This window comes from Symphalangus syndactylus, chromosome 21 (assembly GCF_028878055.3).
Source record: "Symphalangus syndactylus isolate Jambi chromosome 21, NHGRI_mSymSyn1-v2.1_pri, whole genome shotgun sequence".
Lineage (NCBI taxonomy): Eukaryota > Metazoa > Chordata > Mammalia > Primates > Hylobatidae > Symphalangus > Symphalangus syndactylus.
Genome location: NC_072443.2, coordinates 49,319,175 through 49,335,111, shown reverse-complemented (window position 1 = coordinate 49,335,111; position 15,937 = coordinate 49,319,175). Strand labels below are relative to the sequence as shown.

The 15,937-nt window shown below is 40.3% G+C and overlaps 1 protein-coding gene across 1 annotated transcript in view; it reads left to right on the top strand.

The window, feature by feature from the left end:
* Positions 1–15,937, top strand: part of SNX4 (sorting nexin 4) — an 87,853-nt gene that overhangs the window by 51,097 nt on the left and 20,819 nt on the right. Inside the window, exon 9 of the mRNA XM_055260238.2 lies at positions 9,694–9,759. Coding sequence (XP_055116213.1) covers positions 9,694–9,759 — 66 coding nt within the window. The remainder of the gene's footprint in view (positions 1–9,693; positions 9,760–15,937) is intronic.

Sequence of the window (15,937 nt, the reverse complement as noted above, 5' to 3'; positions counted from 1 at the left end):
AGAAGGCTGAGGTGGGACGATCACTCAAGCCCAGGAGGTTGAGAGTACAGTGAACAATGATTGTGCCACCACACTCTAGCCTGGGCAATGGAGCAAGACCCTGTCTCAAAAAAAAAAAAAAAATCTCCTCATCCCTATCTGCCAACTATTTTGGTCTCCTACTCTGAAATAACTAATACCACTTCTTAGTTTCTTGTATCCTTCTAGTAAAAAATAGCACTGTTAATGGAACATATTAGCATACAAACAAATGCATTTTTCCTTTCTTTAAAGTAAAAGAAGAGGCTGGGTGTACAGGCTCACGCCTGTAATCCCAGCACTTTGAGAGGCTGGAGTGGGCAGATTGCTTGAGTCCAGAAGTTTGAGACTAGCCTGGGCAATATGATGAAACCCCATCCCTACAAACAATACAAAAATTAGCTGGGCATGGTAGCACGTGCCTGTGGTCTCAGCTACTTGGGAGGCCAAGGTAGGAGGATCACTTGAGCCTAGGGGGATTGAAAGAGCCCAGGCTGGATGATAGAGTGAGACCCTGTCTCGAAAAAAAAAAAAAAAAAAAAAAAGAAAGAAAGAAAGAAAGAAAAGAAAGAAAGAAAGAAAAGGGAGCAAATTGTATACATTACATTGTTCATTTGCTTTACCTTGCTCCCCACCCCCACTTTCTTTTTTTAAAAATAGAGACAGGGTTTTGCTATGTTGCCCAGGCTGGTCTTGAATTCCTGGGCTCAAGAGATCCTCCTGCCTCAGCCTCCCAAAGTGCTGCGATTGCAAGCATGAGCTACCACACCTGGCCTTTCCTACTTTTTTTTTGTTTGTTTGTTTTGAGACAGACTCTCACTCTGTCACCTAGGCAGGAGTACAGTAGTGCAATCTCAAATCACTGCAACCTCTGCCTCCTGGTTCAGACAGTTCTCCTGCCTCAGCCTCCCAAGTAGCTGGGATTACAGGTGCATGCCACCACAGCTGGCTACGTTTTGTATTTTTAGTAGATGCGGGATTTCACCATGGTGGCCAGGCTGGTCTCGAACTCCTGACCTCAAGTGATCTGCCTTCCTAGGCCTCCCAAAGTGCTGGGATTACAGGAGTGAGACACTGCACCCAGCCTGTTTTTTTTTGTTTTTTTTTTTTTTTGAGATGGAGTCTTGCTCTGTCACCCAGGCTGGAATGCAGTGGCGCAATCTCAGCTCACTGCAACCACTGCCTCCTGGTTTCAAGCAGTTCTCTGCCTCAGCCTCCCGAGTAGCTGGGATTACAGGCACCCGCCACCACACCTGGCTATTTTTTTTGTATTTTTAGTAGAGATGGGGTTTCACCATGTTGGCGAGGCTGGTCTTGAACTCCTGACCTCGTGATCCACCCACCTCGGCCTCCTAAAATGCTGGATTACAGGCGTGAGCCACTGCACCCGGTTTTTTGTTTGTTTATTTGTTTTTAAATACAGGGTCTGACTTTGTCACCGAGGCTGGAGTGCAGTGGTGTGGTCTTGGCTCACTGCAACCTCTGCCTCTCAGGCTCTAGTGATCCTCCTGCTTCAGCCTCCCAAGTAGCTGGGACTACAGGCACACACCACCATGCCCTGCTACTTTTTGTATTTTTTTGCAGAGATGGGACTTTACTATGTTGCCAAGGCTGATCTTGAACCCCTGAGCTCAGGTGATCCATTGGCCTCGGCCCTCTGTAGTGCTAGAATTACAGGCATGAGTTACCGTGCCTGGCCCACTACTTTGGATTATTAAAAAATTTTCTTGGCCAGGCATGGTGGCTCATGCCTATAATCCCAGCACTTTGGGAGGCCAAGACAGGTGGATCACCTGAGGTCAGGAGTTTGAGACCAGCCTGGCCAACATGGTGAAACCCCATCTCTACTAAAAATAGAAAAATTAGACAGGCATGGTAGTGGGATCCTATAATCCCAGCTACTCAGGAGACTGAGGCAGGAAAATCGCTTGAACCCAGGAGGTGCAGGTTGCAGTGAGTTGAGATCACGCCAGTGCACTCCAGCCTGGGTGGCAGAGTGAGACTCCATCTCAAAAAATGAAAAAAATTTTTTCTCAGGTGGTGGGTTCTAGGTGGGGAAAAAAATTCTCATTTCTTCTGTATTTTGTGGTTTCATAAATTTTTGATTCATCTGTAATTTATTTGAATGTAAGATGTGAGATAGAGATTTAAATTTATTTAATTCATGTATTAGAGTAGTAGGTTATCCATATGTCTTTGGTTGATCAATACATTAAAATTAAATGCCAGTTGAGACAGATCAGGGTTATATGACTTTTTTAATTAAAAGAAGCTTATTGATATTATAAAAATGTAAACTCTTCATAACTAGGACCAGGGTCTATGAAAATATATGGTCAACTGTAAAAGAATAGTATAATGGGAAGAAAGATAAATAGTATTATACTTTTTGAAGTCTACCTCATGCTGTCTGACTTCACATTAATTGCTTTTGGATTTATGCACAAGTCATCTCTAATTTTTAAGTATTAAACTGGAACCCAATTAAGCTTGGGAACAATGCTTATTTAAAAACAAAAATTATATCCCATAGGAGACAATGGGGGGGAAATTAACATAAACTAAACATTCTCAAAGGTAGCACATTTATTATAGTTAATAAATGAGCCTTTTAATTAATTTGAGAGGCAGGTAGACAAAAGATCAATTGGTTGAATCAAACTTCACAGAAAATTATTTGCATTAATGCCACATGATAAATATTGTACAGGTGTTTTTTTTGCCAGCTTAATAAATTATTAGAAAGCTACTTTACATTTAAAAAATTTCATGAGGCTGGGTGTAGTGGCTTACACCTATAATCCTAGCACTTTGGGAGGCCAAGGAAGGAGGATCGCTTGAGGCCAGGAGTTCAAGACAAGCCTTGGCAACACAGCAAGACCCCATCTCTACAAAAATAATTTAAAAATTAGGCATGGCAGCACATGCCTATAGTCCTAGCTACTTGGGAGGCTAAGATGGGAGGAACACTTGAGTCCATGAGTTCAAGGTTATAGCGAGCTATGATAACACCACTGCACTCCAGCCCAGGTGACAGAACAACACCCTGTCTCTCAAAAAAATAAAAATAGATAAAAATAAAAACATCTTATGAAAACTGAGCCAGAAAGACCAGGGGTGATTGAGGTAATTTAATCAAGGCCTGAACTACAGCAGTTGCCAGCAAAGAATAAAGAGGCCTAAATGATAGACTTACCAATGGATTTTTTTCAGTCATTCAGCACACAGTAACTGAGCTCCTGTTACCATGGTAGGTGCTAAGAATACCAAGATCTAATTTAGGGCAGCTGAGTGCCTAAGAGGATTGTGATAGAGAATGTAGGTGGAATGGTGGGTATGAGGGATGAGTTTGAGGGTTCTCTTGTGGATAAATTACATTCTAACTAAAGATTTTTATTAAGCAGTTAGAAATTTGGATTAGGAATTTAAGAAGCTAGTGAGAATATGAGTTGTATATAAAAAGTGTGTCCTTACAGAGTGATTTTTTATTTTTTTTATTTTTTATTTTTATTTTTATTATTATACTTTAGGTTTTAGGGTACATGTGCACAATGTGCAGGTTTGTTACATATGTATCCATGTGCCATGTTGATTTCCTGCACCCATTAACTCGTCATTTAGCATTAGGTATATCTCCTAATGCTGTCCCTCCCCCCTCCCCCAACCCCACAACAGTCCCCAGAGTCTGATGTTCCCCTTCCTGTGTCCATGAGTTCTCATTGTTCAATTCCCACCTATGAGTGAGAACATGCAGTGTTTGGTTTTTTGTCCTTGCAATCGTTTACTGAGAATGATGTTTTCCAGTTTCATCCATGTCCCTACAAAGGACATGAACTCATCATTTTTTATGGCTGCATAGTATTCCATGGTGTATATGTGCCACATTTTCTTAATCCAGTCTATCGTTGTTGGACATTTGGGTCGGTTCCAACTCTTTGCTATTGTGAATAGTGCCGCAATAAACATACGTGTGCATGTGTCTTTATAGCAGCATGATTTATAGTCCTTTGGGTATATACCCAGTAATGGGATGGCTGGGTCAAATGGTATTTCTAGTTCGAGATCCCTGAGGAATCGCCACACTGACTTCCACAATGGTTGAACTAGTTTACAGTCCCACCAACAGTGTAAAAGTGTTCCTATTTCTCCACATCCTCTCCAGCACCTGTTGTTTCCTGATTTTTTAATGATGGCCATTCTAACTGGGGTGAGATGGTATCTCACTGTGGTTTTGATTTGCATTTCTCTGATGGCCAGTGATGATGAGCATTTCTTCATGTGTTTTTTGGCTGCATAAATGTCTTCTTTTGAGAAGTGTCTGTTCATGTCCTTTGCCCACTTTTTGATGGGGTTGTTTGTTCTTTTCTTGTAAATTTGTTTGAGTTCATTGTAGATTCTGGATATCAGCCCTTTGTCAGATGAGTAGGTTGCAAAAATTTTCTCCCATTCTGTAGGTTGCCTGTTCACTCTGATGGTAGTTTCTTTTGCTGTGCAGAAGCTCTTTAGTTTAATTAGATCCCATTTGTCAATTTTGGCTTTTGTTGCCATTGCTTTTGGTGTTTTAGACATGAAGTCCTTGCCCACGCCTATGTCCTGAATGGTATTGCCTAGGTTTTCTTGTAGGATTTTAATGGTTTTAGGTCTAACATTTAAGTCTTTAATCCATCTTGAATTAATTTTTGTATAAGGTGTAAGGAAGGGATCCAGTTTCAGCTTTCTACATATGGCTAGCCAGTTTTCCCAGCACCATTTATTAAATAGGGAATCCTTTCCCCATTTCTTGTTTTTGTCAGGTTTGTCAAAGATCAAATAGTTGTAGCTATGCGGCATCATTTCTGAGGGCTCTGTTCTGTTCCGTTGATCTATGTCTCTGTTGTGGTACCAGTACCATGCTGTTTTGGTTACTGTAGCCTTGTAGTATAGTTTGAAGTCAGGTAGCATGATGCCTCCAGCTTTGTTCTTTTGGCTTAGGATTGACTTGGCGATGCGGGCTCTTTTTTGGTTCCATATGAACTTTAAAGTAGTTTTTTCCAATTCTGTGAAGAAAGTCATTGGTAGCTTGATGGGGATGGCACTGAATCTATAAATTACCTTGGGCAGTATGGCCATTTTCATGATATTGATTCTTCCAACCCATGAGCATGGAATGTTCTTCCATTTGTTTGTATCCTGTTTTATTTCATTGAGCAGTGGTTTGTAGTTCTCCTTGAAGAGGTCCTTCACATTCCTTGTAAGTTGGATTCCTAGGTATTTTATTCTCTTTGAAGCAATTGTGAATGGGAGTTCACAGAGTGATTTTTTAAAACATAGAGTTAGTTGATAATATTAGAGGGTTAGAGCAAGTCTACAAGAGACTCAAGGGCCAAGCCTTAGGGAATATTTGCATTCAGGGATCAGGCAAGAAATTGATGAGGAACATGGAGTATGCAAAGTCAAGCAAGTGAAGGGAACACTTCAATAATGCTTGGAATTATACTGTAGAGAAATTGAATTTAGGCCAGGCACAGTGGCTCACACCTATAATCCCAGCACTTTGGGAAGCCGAGGCGGGCAGATCACTTGAGGTCAGGTGTTCAAGACAAGCCTGGCCGACATGGTGAAACCTCGTCTCTACTAAAAATACAAAAAGTAGCCGGGCATGGTGGCGTGTGCCTGTAATCCCAGCTACTTGGGAGGCTGAGGCAGGAGAATCGCCTGAACCAGGAGGCGGAGGTTGCAGTGAGCCGAGATTGTGCCGCTGCACTCCAGCCTGGGTGACAGAGCAAGACTCCATCTCAAAAAAAAAAACGAAAAAGAGAATTGAGTTTAGATGAGAAGGGGGAAAATGGGTAAGTACATCTTTGGTATTAATTTGGAAAGCAGTTTAAGTGGTATGATGTTATGTCCTAGTGATCCTAGGAGTAAGAGGAAAGGATTAAGGAAGGAAAGACAGCAAATTATTGATTAGTCTTTTAAGAAAGTCCCTACTAATGGATGTGAAGATGGCAACAGTAGACACTGGAAACTGCCAGAGCAGAGAGGGAGGGTGGGAGGGAACAAGGGTTGAGAAACTAACTATTGGGCACTGTGCTCACTGTGTGGGTGATGGGCTCATTTGTATCTGAAATCTCCACACCATCCAGTGTACACATGTAACAAACCTGCACTCCCTGAGTCTAAAATAAAAGTTGAATTTTTTTTTTTCCAAAAGTCCCTGAGGAGAAAGATGAACTGTGGTTATTTCTGAAGGGTAATAAGACTTTTTTGAGGAGAGGCTGGGGCTGGGGTGGGATGGTGGACAGGGGAGGGATAGGAGCGTGGACAAGGGAGAAGATAGGGAAGGCGCAGAGCTGTCTTAAGGCGGGGAGAGGTGAGTTGTAGAAGGCACCATGAAGTAGGTGTCTTTTTTGAGAACAAGTTTGTGTAATTGTGTGGTTGTGGGGATTGAGGGGAATGACATTGGGCAGTCTGTCTCAAACAGTGCAGAGAATTCTCTTTTGGGGGGTTGGAGGGAGGGGTGCCAATAATACTTATACTTGTCCTACTGCAAAACCTCCTTTACCTCCCTTCACCAATTCACAGGGCATTGGCCAGAAGCAGCTGTACCAAGTGCAGGAACTCTCTGAAGGCTTGAGTTTTATCAATTCATGCAAAATCTACATTGTGTGGATACTTAAATGTTTATTTTTAAAAGTTTATTTTTCCCCACTAATGTTTAAGTAAAATTTATTCTTCAGAAAGAGTGTGCCATGTCTATTATATGGCTTCTAATATCCATGATGAAAACATCCCAGCTTGAGAAGCACTGATGAAGGCATCACTTCCAAATGTGGAAAGGATTGCTGAGCAGCGCCAGTTTGTGGGAGATGGTTTTTATCTTTTCAGTGCTGCTGACCTATAAGAGTAATGAAAAAATTCAAAAGTTGGGGGCCACATAATCGGAAAAAACTTAGTTTGTTCTTTGGTTTGCAGTTTGAGAGGGGAAGAAATACAAAGCTGGTTTTATCAGCTTTTTTTTCTTAATTGAAATTTTTTCAATATATTCCTTAAGTAATTTTTGTAAAATTATGGCTGTTGGAGGTTGGATGAGAGAATGGACTAAGAAAAAAGACTGAGCTGTGACTAGAAAAGGACTGACATGAAGCGACAGATGTTATGTAGGTGAGAAATGAGCAGGAATTAGGCTTACAGAGAAGAAACAGGGAAGATTTTGTAGTATGTTCATGGTGCTGCTGATGTTATGTTTGTTTTGTTTGTTTGTTCATTTAAGTAGAGGAGTTTATTTTGTGCTCTTACATCCCTAGGCCTTTTGCAGCCTCTTTCCCCTATTAATAGCACCTGACCCAATTTAGGATAAGCCTAAAAAAGGGCTATTCCCCATAGGGGCTTATAGGACTAGTTTCATGCTCAGACAGGAACTTTCAGATCCACCTGTGCAGAAATGGACTAAATACGTAGGTGGGGTTCACTCTGCAAAAGACTTAGAGAAGAGGGGGAAAGAGTTTTAAGTACCAATAACTATGCATTTAAAGCTGATGAAAGCAGTCAGGAGCTAATAGCCTAAAATGTGGTGTTCTGTTTATTGAACATTTTAAAATATCATCTTAATTCATAGGTTTTGAATCCATATGGAAGCAACCAAAAGTAACCGTCTCTCCCAGATTCAGTGTTACCGTTCCTTTCAAGAGATTCCAGGAAAATAGACAAATTTATTTCAAAAAGCCATGTGCAAAGGCACACCAACTTGTTATGTACCTCAAAGCTCAAAGACACAAAGATGTACTTGTGTTTAATGATTCTATACTTTAATTTTTAATGTTTTAATTATATGTATGGTAAGGTGAAAAGCTTTTTTTTTTTTTTTTTTTTTTTTTTTTTTGAGACAGAGCTTTGCTCTTGTTGCCCACGCTGGAGTGCAATGGCGTGACCTCAGCTCACCACAACCTCTGCCTCCCGGGTTCAAGCGATTCTCTCACCTCGAGTAGCTGGGATTACAGGCGTGTGCCACCATGCCCGGCTAATTTTGTATTTTTTAGTAGAGATGGGGTTTCTCCATGTTGGTCAGGCTGGTCTCAAACTCCCGACCTCAGGTGATCCGCCCTCCTTGGCTTCCCAGAGTGCTGGGATTATAGGCGTGAGCCATCATGCCCTGCCGAAAAGCTCTTTTGACTCAGACAACAAAAAAAGTTAAGTGCCTTAAGTTGGGACTGGTAGATAGGGGACTCTGTTGGAGGTTGATTCTAGGCTCAGCTCTGTCTCTGATCAGCTGCCTGATTTTGAGTAAACCGTGTTAGGTTTCTGGGCCTGAGTGTCTATTCTTAATTGTTGGGGTAGGTGAGGACAGTGATTTTCAAACCTTTTTTTAGTGTGGAACTCTTATGTTTAAACAAAGTCTCATACAGAAATATAAACAAATAGAACCTATTTCCACAGACCTGTTTGGGGCTAGAGATTTTATCCTTGATGAACACCAGACTGGGTTACCAAATTTAGCTCTAAACCTTTCTTTTTGTTGTAATTAATATTTTTCATTCCTGTCCAAAATCTTGACTCTCAGGCATTCTTGGAGTCTTTTCCTTTTTTTTTATTTCATGGAGCTATAAAATACTAGAGCAACCCTGGTGGCTTTTTAGTTTGAGTTCTAGATCCAAGAGGTGAGGGTGGACTTCAGGTTGTCTGAAGTCACTGAAATTGTACACAAAATCTTGTGTTTTTTTTTTCTTTTAACTTTTTAGGGAAAAGATACATAGTTTTCATCTATACTAAGAGTATAATACTATTTTATTTTTTATGATATGTTGGAATTGAAGATGTTTATTATACATTCTTTAAATAGCAGAAAAATTGGAAACAACCTGTATAGCCAGGAAAATGGTTAAAAAGATTGTGAGTTGCCATTTAAAATGACATTTAGAACAAATTATTTTAATAGTTTGGGAAAATACTATTTTAAAAAAGCATGACACAAACTCACATATACCATATGATCTCAGCCACTTTAAATCACGCAAATAAGACTAGAAGGAGGTATATCAAATTATGTTAATCTCTTGGCATTTGGGATTATAGATTTATTTTCCCAGTTTACTATAATAAGCATATATAACTTCCATAAAAAGATTTTTAATGTAAAGCATTTCACAGAAATGACAACAAAATGATCTGTGGCTCTAGTAGCTTTCTTGTGTAATATGATTATTATTATTAAAACTTTACTCTGCACCTACTGTTTCTATACAGTTGTCTTTTTCTGTTAGCTACTAGAACAGTGGCATGTAATCAGATATGTTCATCAGAGCCGTACATGGAGTATTTAAAAATGTACATGTCTCACTCTATCCCCACAGCTTCTGATTAAGTAGATCAAGAGTAGGGCTAGCATCCGTATTTTTTAAAAGCTTTACAAATGATTTAAATCAGCCCCCTAACTGAGAATGTTATCTATAACCAGAAGCTGTTGAGTATGATACTTACCTTCCACTTAGCAGCAAGCATCAATGTTTGAAGCCTTCACTTTACATTTAGTTGTTAAACTTAAGGGGAAAACAGCATATTTGAGTTATAGAAAATAAACCCAAATACGGGTGCTATACATTATTTTAAAGCTAGCTAGACAAGAATCTTGAAAAGAGTCCATTTAATCCTATTCCATATCTCTAATGCATGTTGCTTTTGGTTTTATCTTTTACTCCCTAGTGAATGGAGTGCCATAGAAAAAGAAATGGGTGATGGACTGCAAAGTGCTGGTCATCATATGGATGTGTAAGTACCTCGAGAACTTTTGTGAAGCCCGAGGTGAAGTCCTGTAGTGAAGCGTTAGTGACTCTTCTATTCTTCTGTTTTTATCAAGTTTGCTGGCATTTATATTGCACTCTATTTGTACGTATCTGACTTAAATTTATCTCAGGAATGCAGTTAGTTTAACATTTGAAAATCCATCTAATTCATATTTTAACAGAATGAAGATGAAAACATTGAAGGTATGTTCATTTCAATACATGTAGAAAAAGCATTTGATGAATTTTAACACCCATTTACAGTAAAAAGTCTCATCAACTAGGAATAAAAGGGAATTTTCTCAGTCTAAAATTTATAGCCAATATTGTACTTAATAGTGCAATATTGAGGCTTTCTCTTAAGGTCAAGAAAAAGGCAAGGTTGTTTGCTCTTGCCGCTTTTAGTAAACATTGTACTGGATGTCCTACTCAGTATAGTGAGACAAGAAAATTAAATAAGAGGCCTAAATATTAGGAAGAAGCAAAACTATATTTTCATTTGACAAGGTCTTTTACACAGAAAACCATAATCAACCAAAAATATTGTAGAACTAACAACCGATTTTTTTTTTTTTTTTTTTAAAGAGATTAGGTCTCACTCTGTTGCCCAGGCTGGAGTGCATTGGTACAATCACAGCTCACTGCAGCTTCCACCTTCTGGGCTCAAGCACACCTTCCACCTCAACCTCCCAAGTAGCTAGGACTACAGGTGCATGCCACCACGCCTGGCTAATTATTATTTTTTTTTTTTGTAGAGACAGAGTGTTGCTATGTTGCCCAGGTCGATCTTGGACTCCTGGCCTTAAGCAATCCTCCTGCCTTGGCCTTCCAAAGTGCTGAGATTACAGGCATGAGCCACTGTTCCCAGATTGAATTAAAATTTTTTTTTTCTTTTTTTAGAGATGGGGTTTTGCTGTGTTTCCCAGGCTGGTCTCAAACTTCTGGCCTCGAGGGATTCTCCCATCTCAACCTCCCAAAGTGCTGGGATTAGTGGCGGAAGCCAGCACACCTGGCCAACAGCTGAATTAATTTTATTTTTTCCAACTTCTATTATAGGTTCAGGGGGTACATGTGCAGGTTTGTAAATTGCCTGACATGGGGGTTTGGTGTACAGATCATTTCATCACCTAGTAAGCTTAGTACCTGAGAGGTGGTTTTTCTATTCTCACCCTCCTCCTAACCTCCACCCTTAAGTAGGCGTTGGTATCAGTTGTTCTCTTCTTTGTATCCACGTGTACTGAATGTTTAGCTCCCGCTTATAAGTGAGAATATGTGATACTTGATTTTTTGTTCCTCTGTTAATTCACTTAGGATAATGGCCTCCAGCTGCATCCATGTTGCTGCATCCTTATTGCTGCATCTATTCTCTTACATGGCTGTGTAGTATTCCATGGTATACATGTACCACAGTTTCTTTATCCAGTCCACCATTCATGGCATTTAGGTTGATTCCATGTCTTCACTGTTGCGAATACTGCTGCAGTGAACACAGGCATGCATGTATCCTTATGGTAGAATAATTTATATTTTGGGGGATATAGACCCAGTACTGGGAGACTGCTGGGTTGAATGGTACTTCTATTTTAAGTTCTTTGAGAAATCTCTAGACTGCTTTTCACAGTGGCTGAACTAATTTGCTTTCCCAACAGCAGTGTATGTGTTGCTCTTTCTCTGCAACCTTGCCAGCATGTTATTTTTTGACCTTTTAGTAATAACCATTCTGGCCAGGTGCAGTGGCTCACGCCTGTAATCCCAGCAGTGTAGAAGGCTGAGGTGGGCAGATCTCTTGAGCCTGGGAGCTCAAGACTAGCCTGCGAAACATAGCAAGAACATGTCTCTATTATTTAAGTTTAAAAAAAAAATAATAATAACCATTCTGACTAGTGTGAGATGGTATCTCATTGTGGTTTTGATTTTCATTTCTTTAATGATGTTGAGTATTTTTTCATGTTTGTTGGCCACATGTATGTCTTCTGTTGAGAAGTATCTGTTCATGTCCTTCCCCCAACTCCTTTATTTTTATTTTTATTTTTGTTTTTATTTTTTCTGAGACGGAGTCTCACTCTGTCGCCCAGGCTGGAGTGCAGTGGCGCAATCTTGGCTCACTGCAACCTCTGCCTCCCAGGTTCAAGCAATTCTCCTGACTCAGCCTCCCGGGTAGCTGGGATTACAGGTGCCCACCACCGCACCCGGCTAATTTTTGTATTTGTAGTAGAGACAGGGTTTTGCCATGTTGGCCAGACTGGTCTCAAACTCCTGGGCTTGAGTGATCTGCCCATCTCAGCCTCCCAAAGTGCTTGGATTACAGGAGTGAGCCACCGCACCTGGCCCTTTTTTTTTTTTTTTTTTTTTTTTTTTAAGACAGAGTCTCACTCTGTCACCCAGGCTGGAATGCAGTGGCACCATCTCAGTTCCCTGCAACCTCTACCTCCTGGGGTCAAGCGATTCTTCTGCCTCAGCTTCCCGAGTAGCTGGGACTACGGACATGCGCCACCACGCCCAGCTGATTTTTGTGTTTTTAGTAGAGATGGGGATTCACCATATTGGCCAGGCTGGTCTCGAACTCCTGACTTCATGATCTGCCCGCCTCAGCCTCCCAAAGTGCTGGGATTATAGGCATGAGCCACTGCGTCCGGCTTTTTTTAAACAGTCTTGCTCTGTCTCCAGGGCTGGAGTACAGTGGTGCTATTGGTTTACTGCAGCCTCCTCCTCCCCGGTTCAAGCGATTCTCCTGCCTCAACCTCCCAAAAGTGTGGGATTACAGATGTGAGCCACCACGCCTGGCCTCCTTTGCCCATTTTTAAATTGAGTTGTTTTTTGCCTGTTAATTTGTTTAAGTTCCTTATAGATTCTGGATATTAAACCTTTGTCAGATACATAGTTTGGGAATATCTTCTCCCATTTCGTAAGTTATCTGTTTACTCTGTTGATAGTTTCTTTTGCTGTGCAGAAGCTCTTTAGTTTAATTAGGTCCCAACTGCCAATTTTTGTTCTTGTTGCAATTGCTTTTGGAGTCTTCATCATGAAATCTTTCCCATAGCCTATGTCCCAAATGGTATTTACTAGGTTTTCTTTTTCTTTCTTTTTTTTTTTTTAATAGTTTAGGTTTTACATTTAAGTCCTTAGTCTATCTTGAGTTGATTTTTGTATATGATAACAGGAAGGGGTCCAGTTTAAATCTACATATGGCTAACTAACAACTGAATTTAATTAAGATGCAGGATGCAAATTTAATGTCTAAAAATCTATTTTTATATACTAGCAACAACAATTTGAAAATAAAAAATTTAAAACAATGCTATTTATGATAAATAACATCAAAACACAAAACTTAGGTATCAATTTAATGAAAGATATGAAAGACCTCTGCACAGAAAACTATATAAAACATTGCTGAGAGAAATTAAAACCTAAATAAATAGAAAGATAAACTGTGTTCATGGATTGGAAGACATTGTTAAGATGTCAATTCTCCCCAAATTGCTAATTCTAAAGTTTACATTGTCTGGGCACAATGGCTCACACTTGTAATCTCAGCTGTTTGGGAGGCCAAGACAGGTGGATCACTTGAGGTCAGGAGTTTGAGACCAGGCTGGCCAACACGGTGAAACCCTGTCTCTACTAAAAATACAAAAATTAGCCGAGTGTGGTGGCGCATGCCTATAGTCCCAGCCACTTGGGAGGCTGAGGCAGGAGAATTACTTGAACTTGGGAGGCAGAGGTTGCAGTGAGCCGAGACCACACCACTGCACTCCAGCCTAGGTGACAGAGTGAGACTTGGTCTCAAAAAAATAAAATAAAAAATAAAAGTTTATATGGACATTTAAAGAACCTAGAATAGCTACAACAATCTTGACAAAGAACAAAACTGGAATATATTACTTTCACGATTTACTAGGCTGGGCACAGTGGCTCACGCCTGTAATCCCAGCACTTTGGGAGGCTGAGGTGGGTGAATCACCTGAGGCCAGGAGCTCAAGACCAGCCTGGCCGACATGGCGAAACCCCATCTCTACTAAAAATCCAAAATAAATTAGCCAGGCATGGTGGCAGGCGCTTGTAATCCCAGCTACTCGGGAGGCTGAGGCAGGAGAATCACTTGAACCCAGGAGGCGGAGGCTACAGTGAATCAAGATTGCACCATTGCACTCCAGCCTGGGTGACAAGAGTGAAACTCTGTCCCCACCTCCCAAAAAAAAAGATTTACTATAAAGCTAAGTTATAAAGATAGTGAGGTATTGGCATAAAGTTAAACAGATTGACCAGGTACAGTGGCTCATGCTGTGATCCCGGCTCTTTGGCAGGCAAACGCGAGTAGATCCCTTGAGTCCAGGAGTTTGAGATCAGCCTGGGCAACATGGCAAAACCCTTTCTCTACAAAAAACTACAAAAATTAGGCCGATCATGGTGGCTCAAGCCTGTAATCCTAGCACTTTGGGAGGCCAAGGTGGGTGGATTATGTGAGGTCAGGAGTTTAAGACCAGCCTGGTCAACATGGCGAATCCCTGTCTCTACTAAAAATATAAATATTAGCCAGGCGTGGTGACGTGCACCTGTAGTCGCAGCTACTCAGGAAGCTGAGGCAGGAGAATTACTTGAACCTAAGAAGGCAGAGGTTGCAGTGAGCTGAAGATTGCACCACTGCACTCCAGCCTGGGTGACAGAGCAAGACTCTGTCTCAAAAAAACCAAAACTACAAAAATTAGCTGGGAGTGGTGGCGTGCACCTGTAGTCCCAGCTACTCAGCAAGCTGAAGTGGGATGATCACTTGAGCCCAGGAAGTCAAGGCTGCAGTTGAGTCATGATCCTGTCACTGCACTTTAACCTGGATGAGAGTGAGACAGTGTCTCAAAAAAAAAAAGAAAGAAAGAAAGATAAAGATAAATAGATTAATGGAACAGAATTCTGTACAGAAATAGACTCACACTTCTATAGTTAATTTCAACAAATGGTGTTGGAATAACTGAATATCTACATGGAAAAAAAAAGAACCTTGAGCCTTATCTTACACTTGACACAAAACTAATTCAATTCGGATCATACACATAATTGTAAAAGGTAAAATTATAGCTTTTAGTGGAAAACATTGTTAAAAAGGATATGAAAAGAAAAAATTACTTTAAATGGCAAACTGGTCTTCATGAAATTTAAAATTTTTGTTTAAATTTTGATGAAGACCAATTTACCATTTAATACCATTGAGGGAGCAAGAAATAGAGAGTTAAATAGGGTGCAGAGTTTCAGTTGCAGACAATGAGAAAATTATGGAGGTGGGTGGTGGTAATGATTATGCAACAGTGTATATATACTTAATACCACTAAGTTGTACACATAAAAATTATTAACAAGATAACTTTTATATCATGTATGTTTTACTATTTTTTTAAATTTTAATATAAATTGATACAGGGTCTCACTATGTTACCCAGGCTGGTCTCAAACTCCTGGGCTCAAGTGATCCACCGCCATAGCCTCTCAAATTGCTGGGATTACAAGCATGAGCCACCCCGCCAGGCCTTTACTATATTTTTAAAAGCGACACTATTAAGACAGTGAAGAAGCAAGTATAGGAGCAAACATTTCTAACCATATTATAGAAAGAACTCCTGTGATTCAAAAAGACAAAAAATAGATCTTAAATATTCTCACCACAAAAATAATGCTAAGTATGTCAGGTGATGGATATGTTAATTAGCTTGATTTAATCATTTCATAATGTATACATACGTCAAAACATCACATTGTACACTGTAAATATATACAGTTCTTTAATTTTTTTTTTTTTTTTTTTGAGACGGAGTCTGGCTCTGTCACCTAGGCTGGAGTGCAGTGGCGCAATCTTGGCTCACTGGGTTCACGCCATTCTCCTGCCTCAGCCTCTCCGAGTAGCTGGGACTACAGGCGCCTGCCACCACGCCCGGCTTATTTTTTGTATTTTTAGTAGAGACGGGGTTTCACCGTGGTCTCGATCTTCTGACCTTGTGATTTGCCCGCCTCGGCCTCCCAAAGTGCTGGGATTACAAGCGTGAGCCACCGTGCCCGGCCCTACAGTTCTTTAATTATACCTTAAAACTAGGAGAGAAAAAAGAAAAAATGTGTTTATCTAAATATTACTTTTCCTTAGGCCATGTTCCAAACCAACTAGCTATTTTTTTCAACTATTT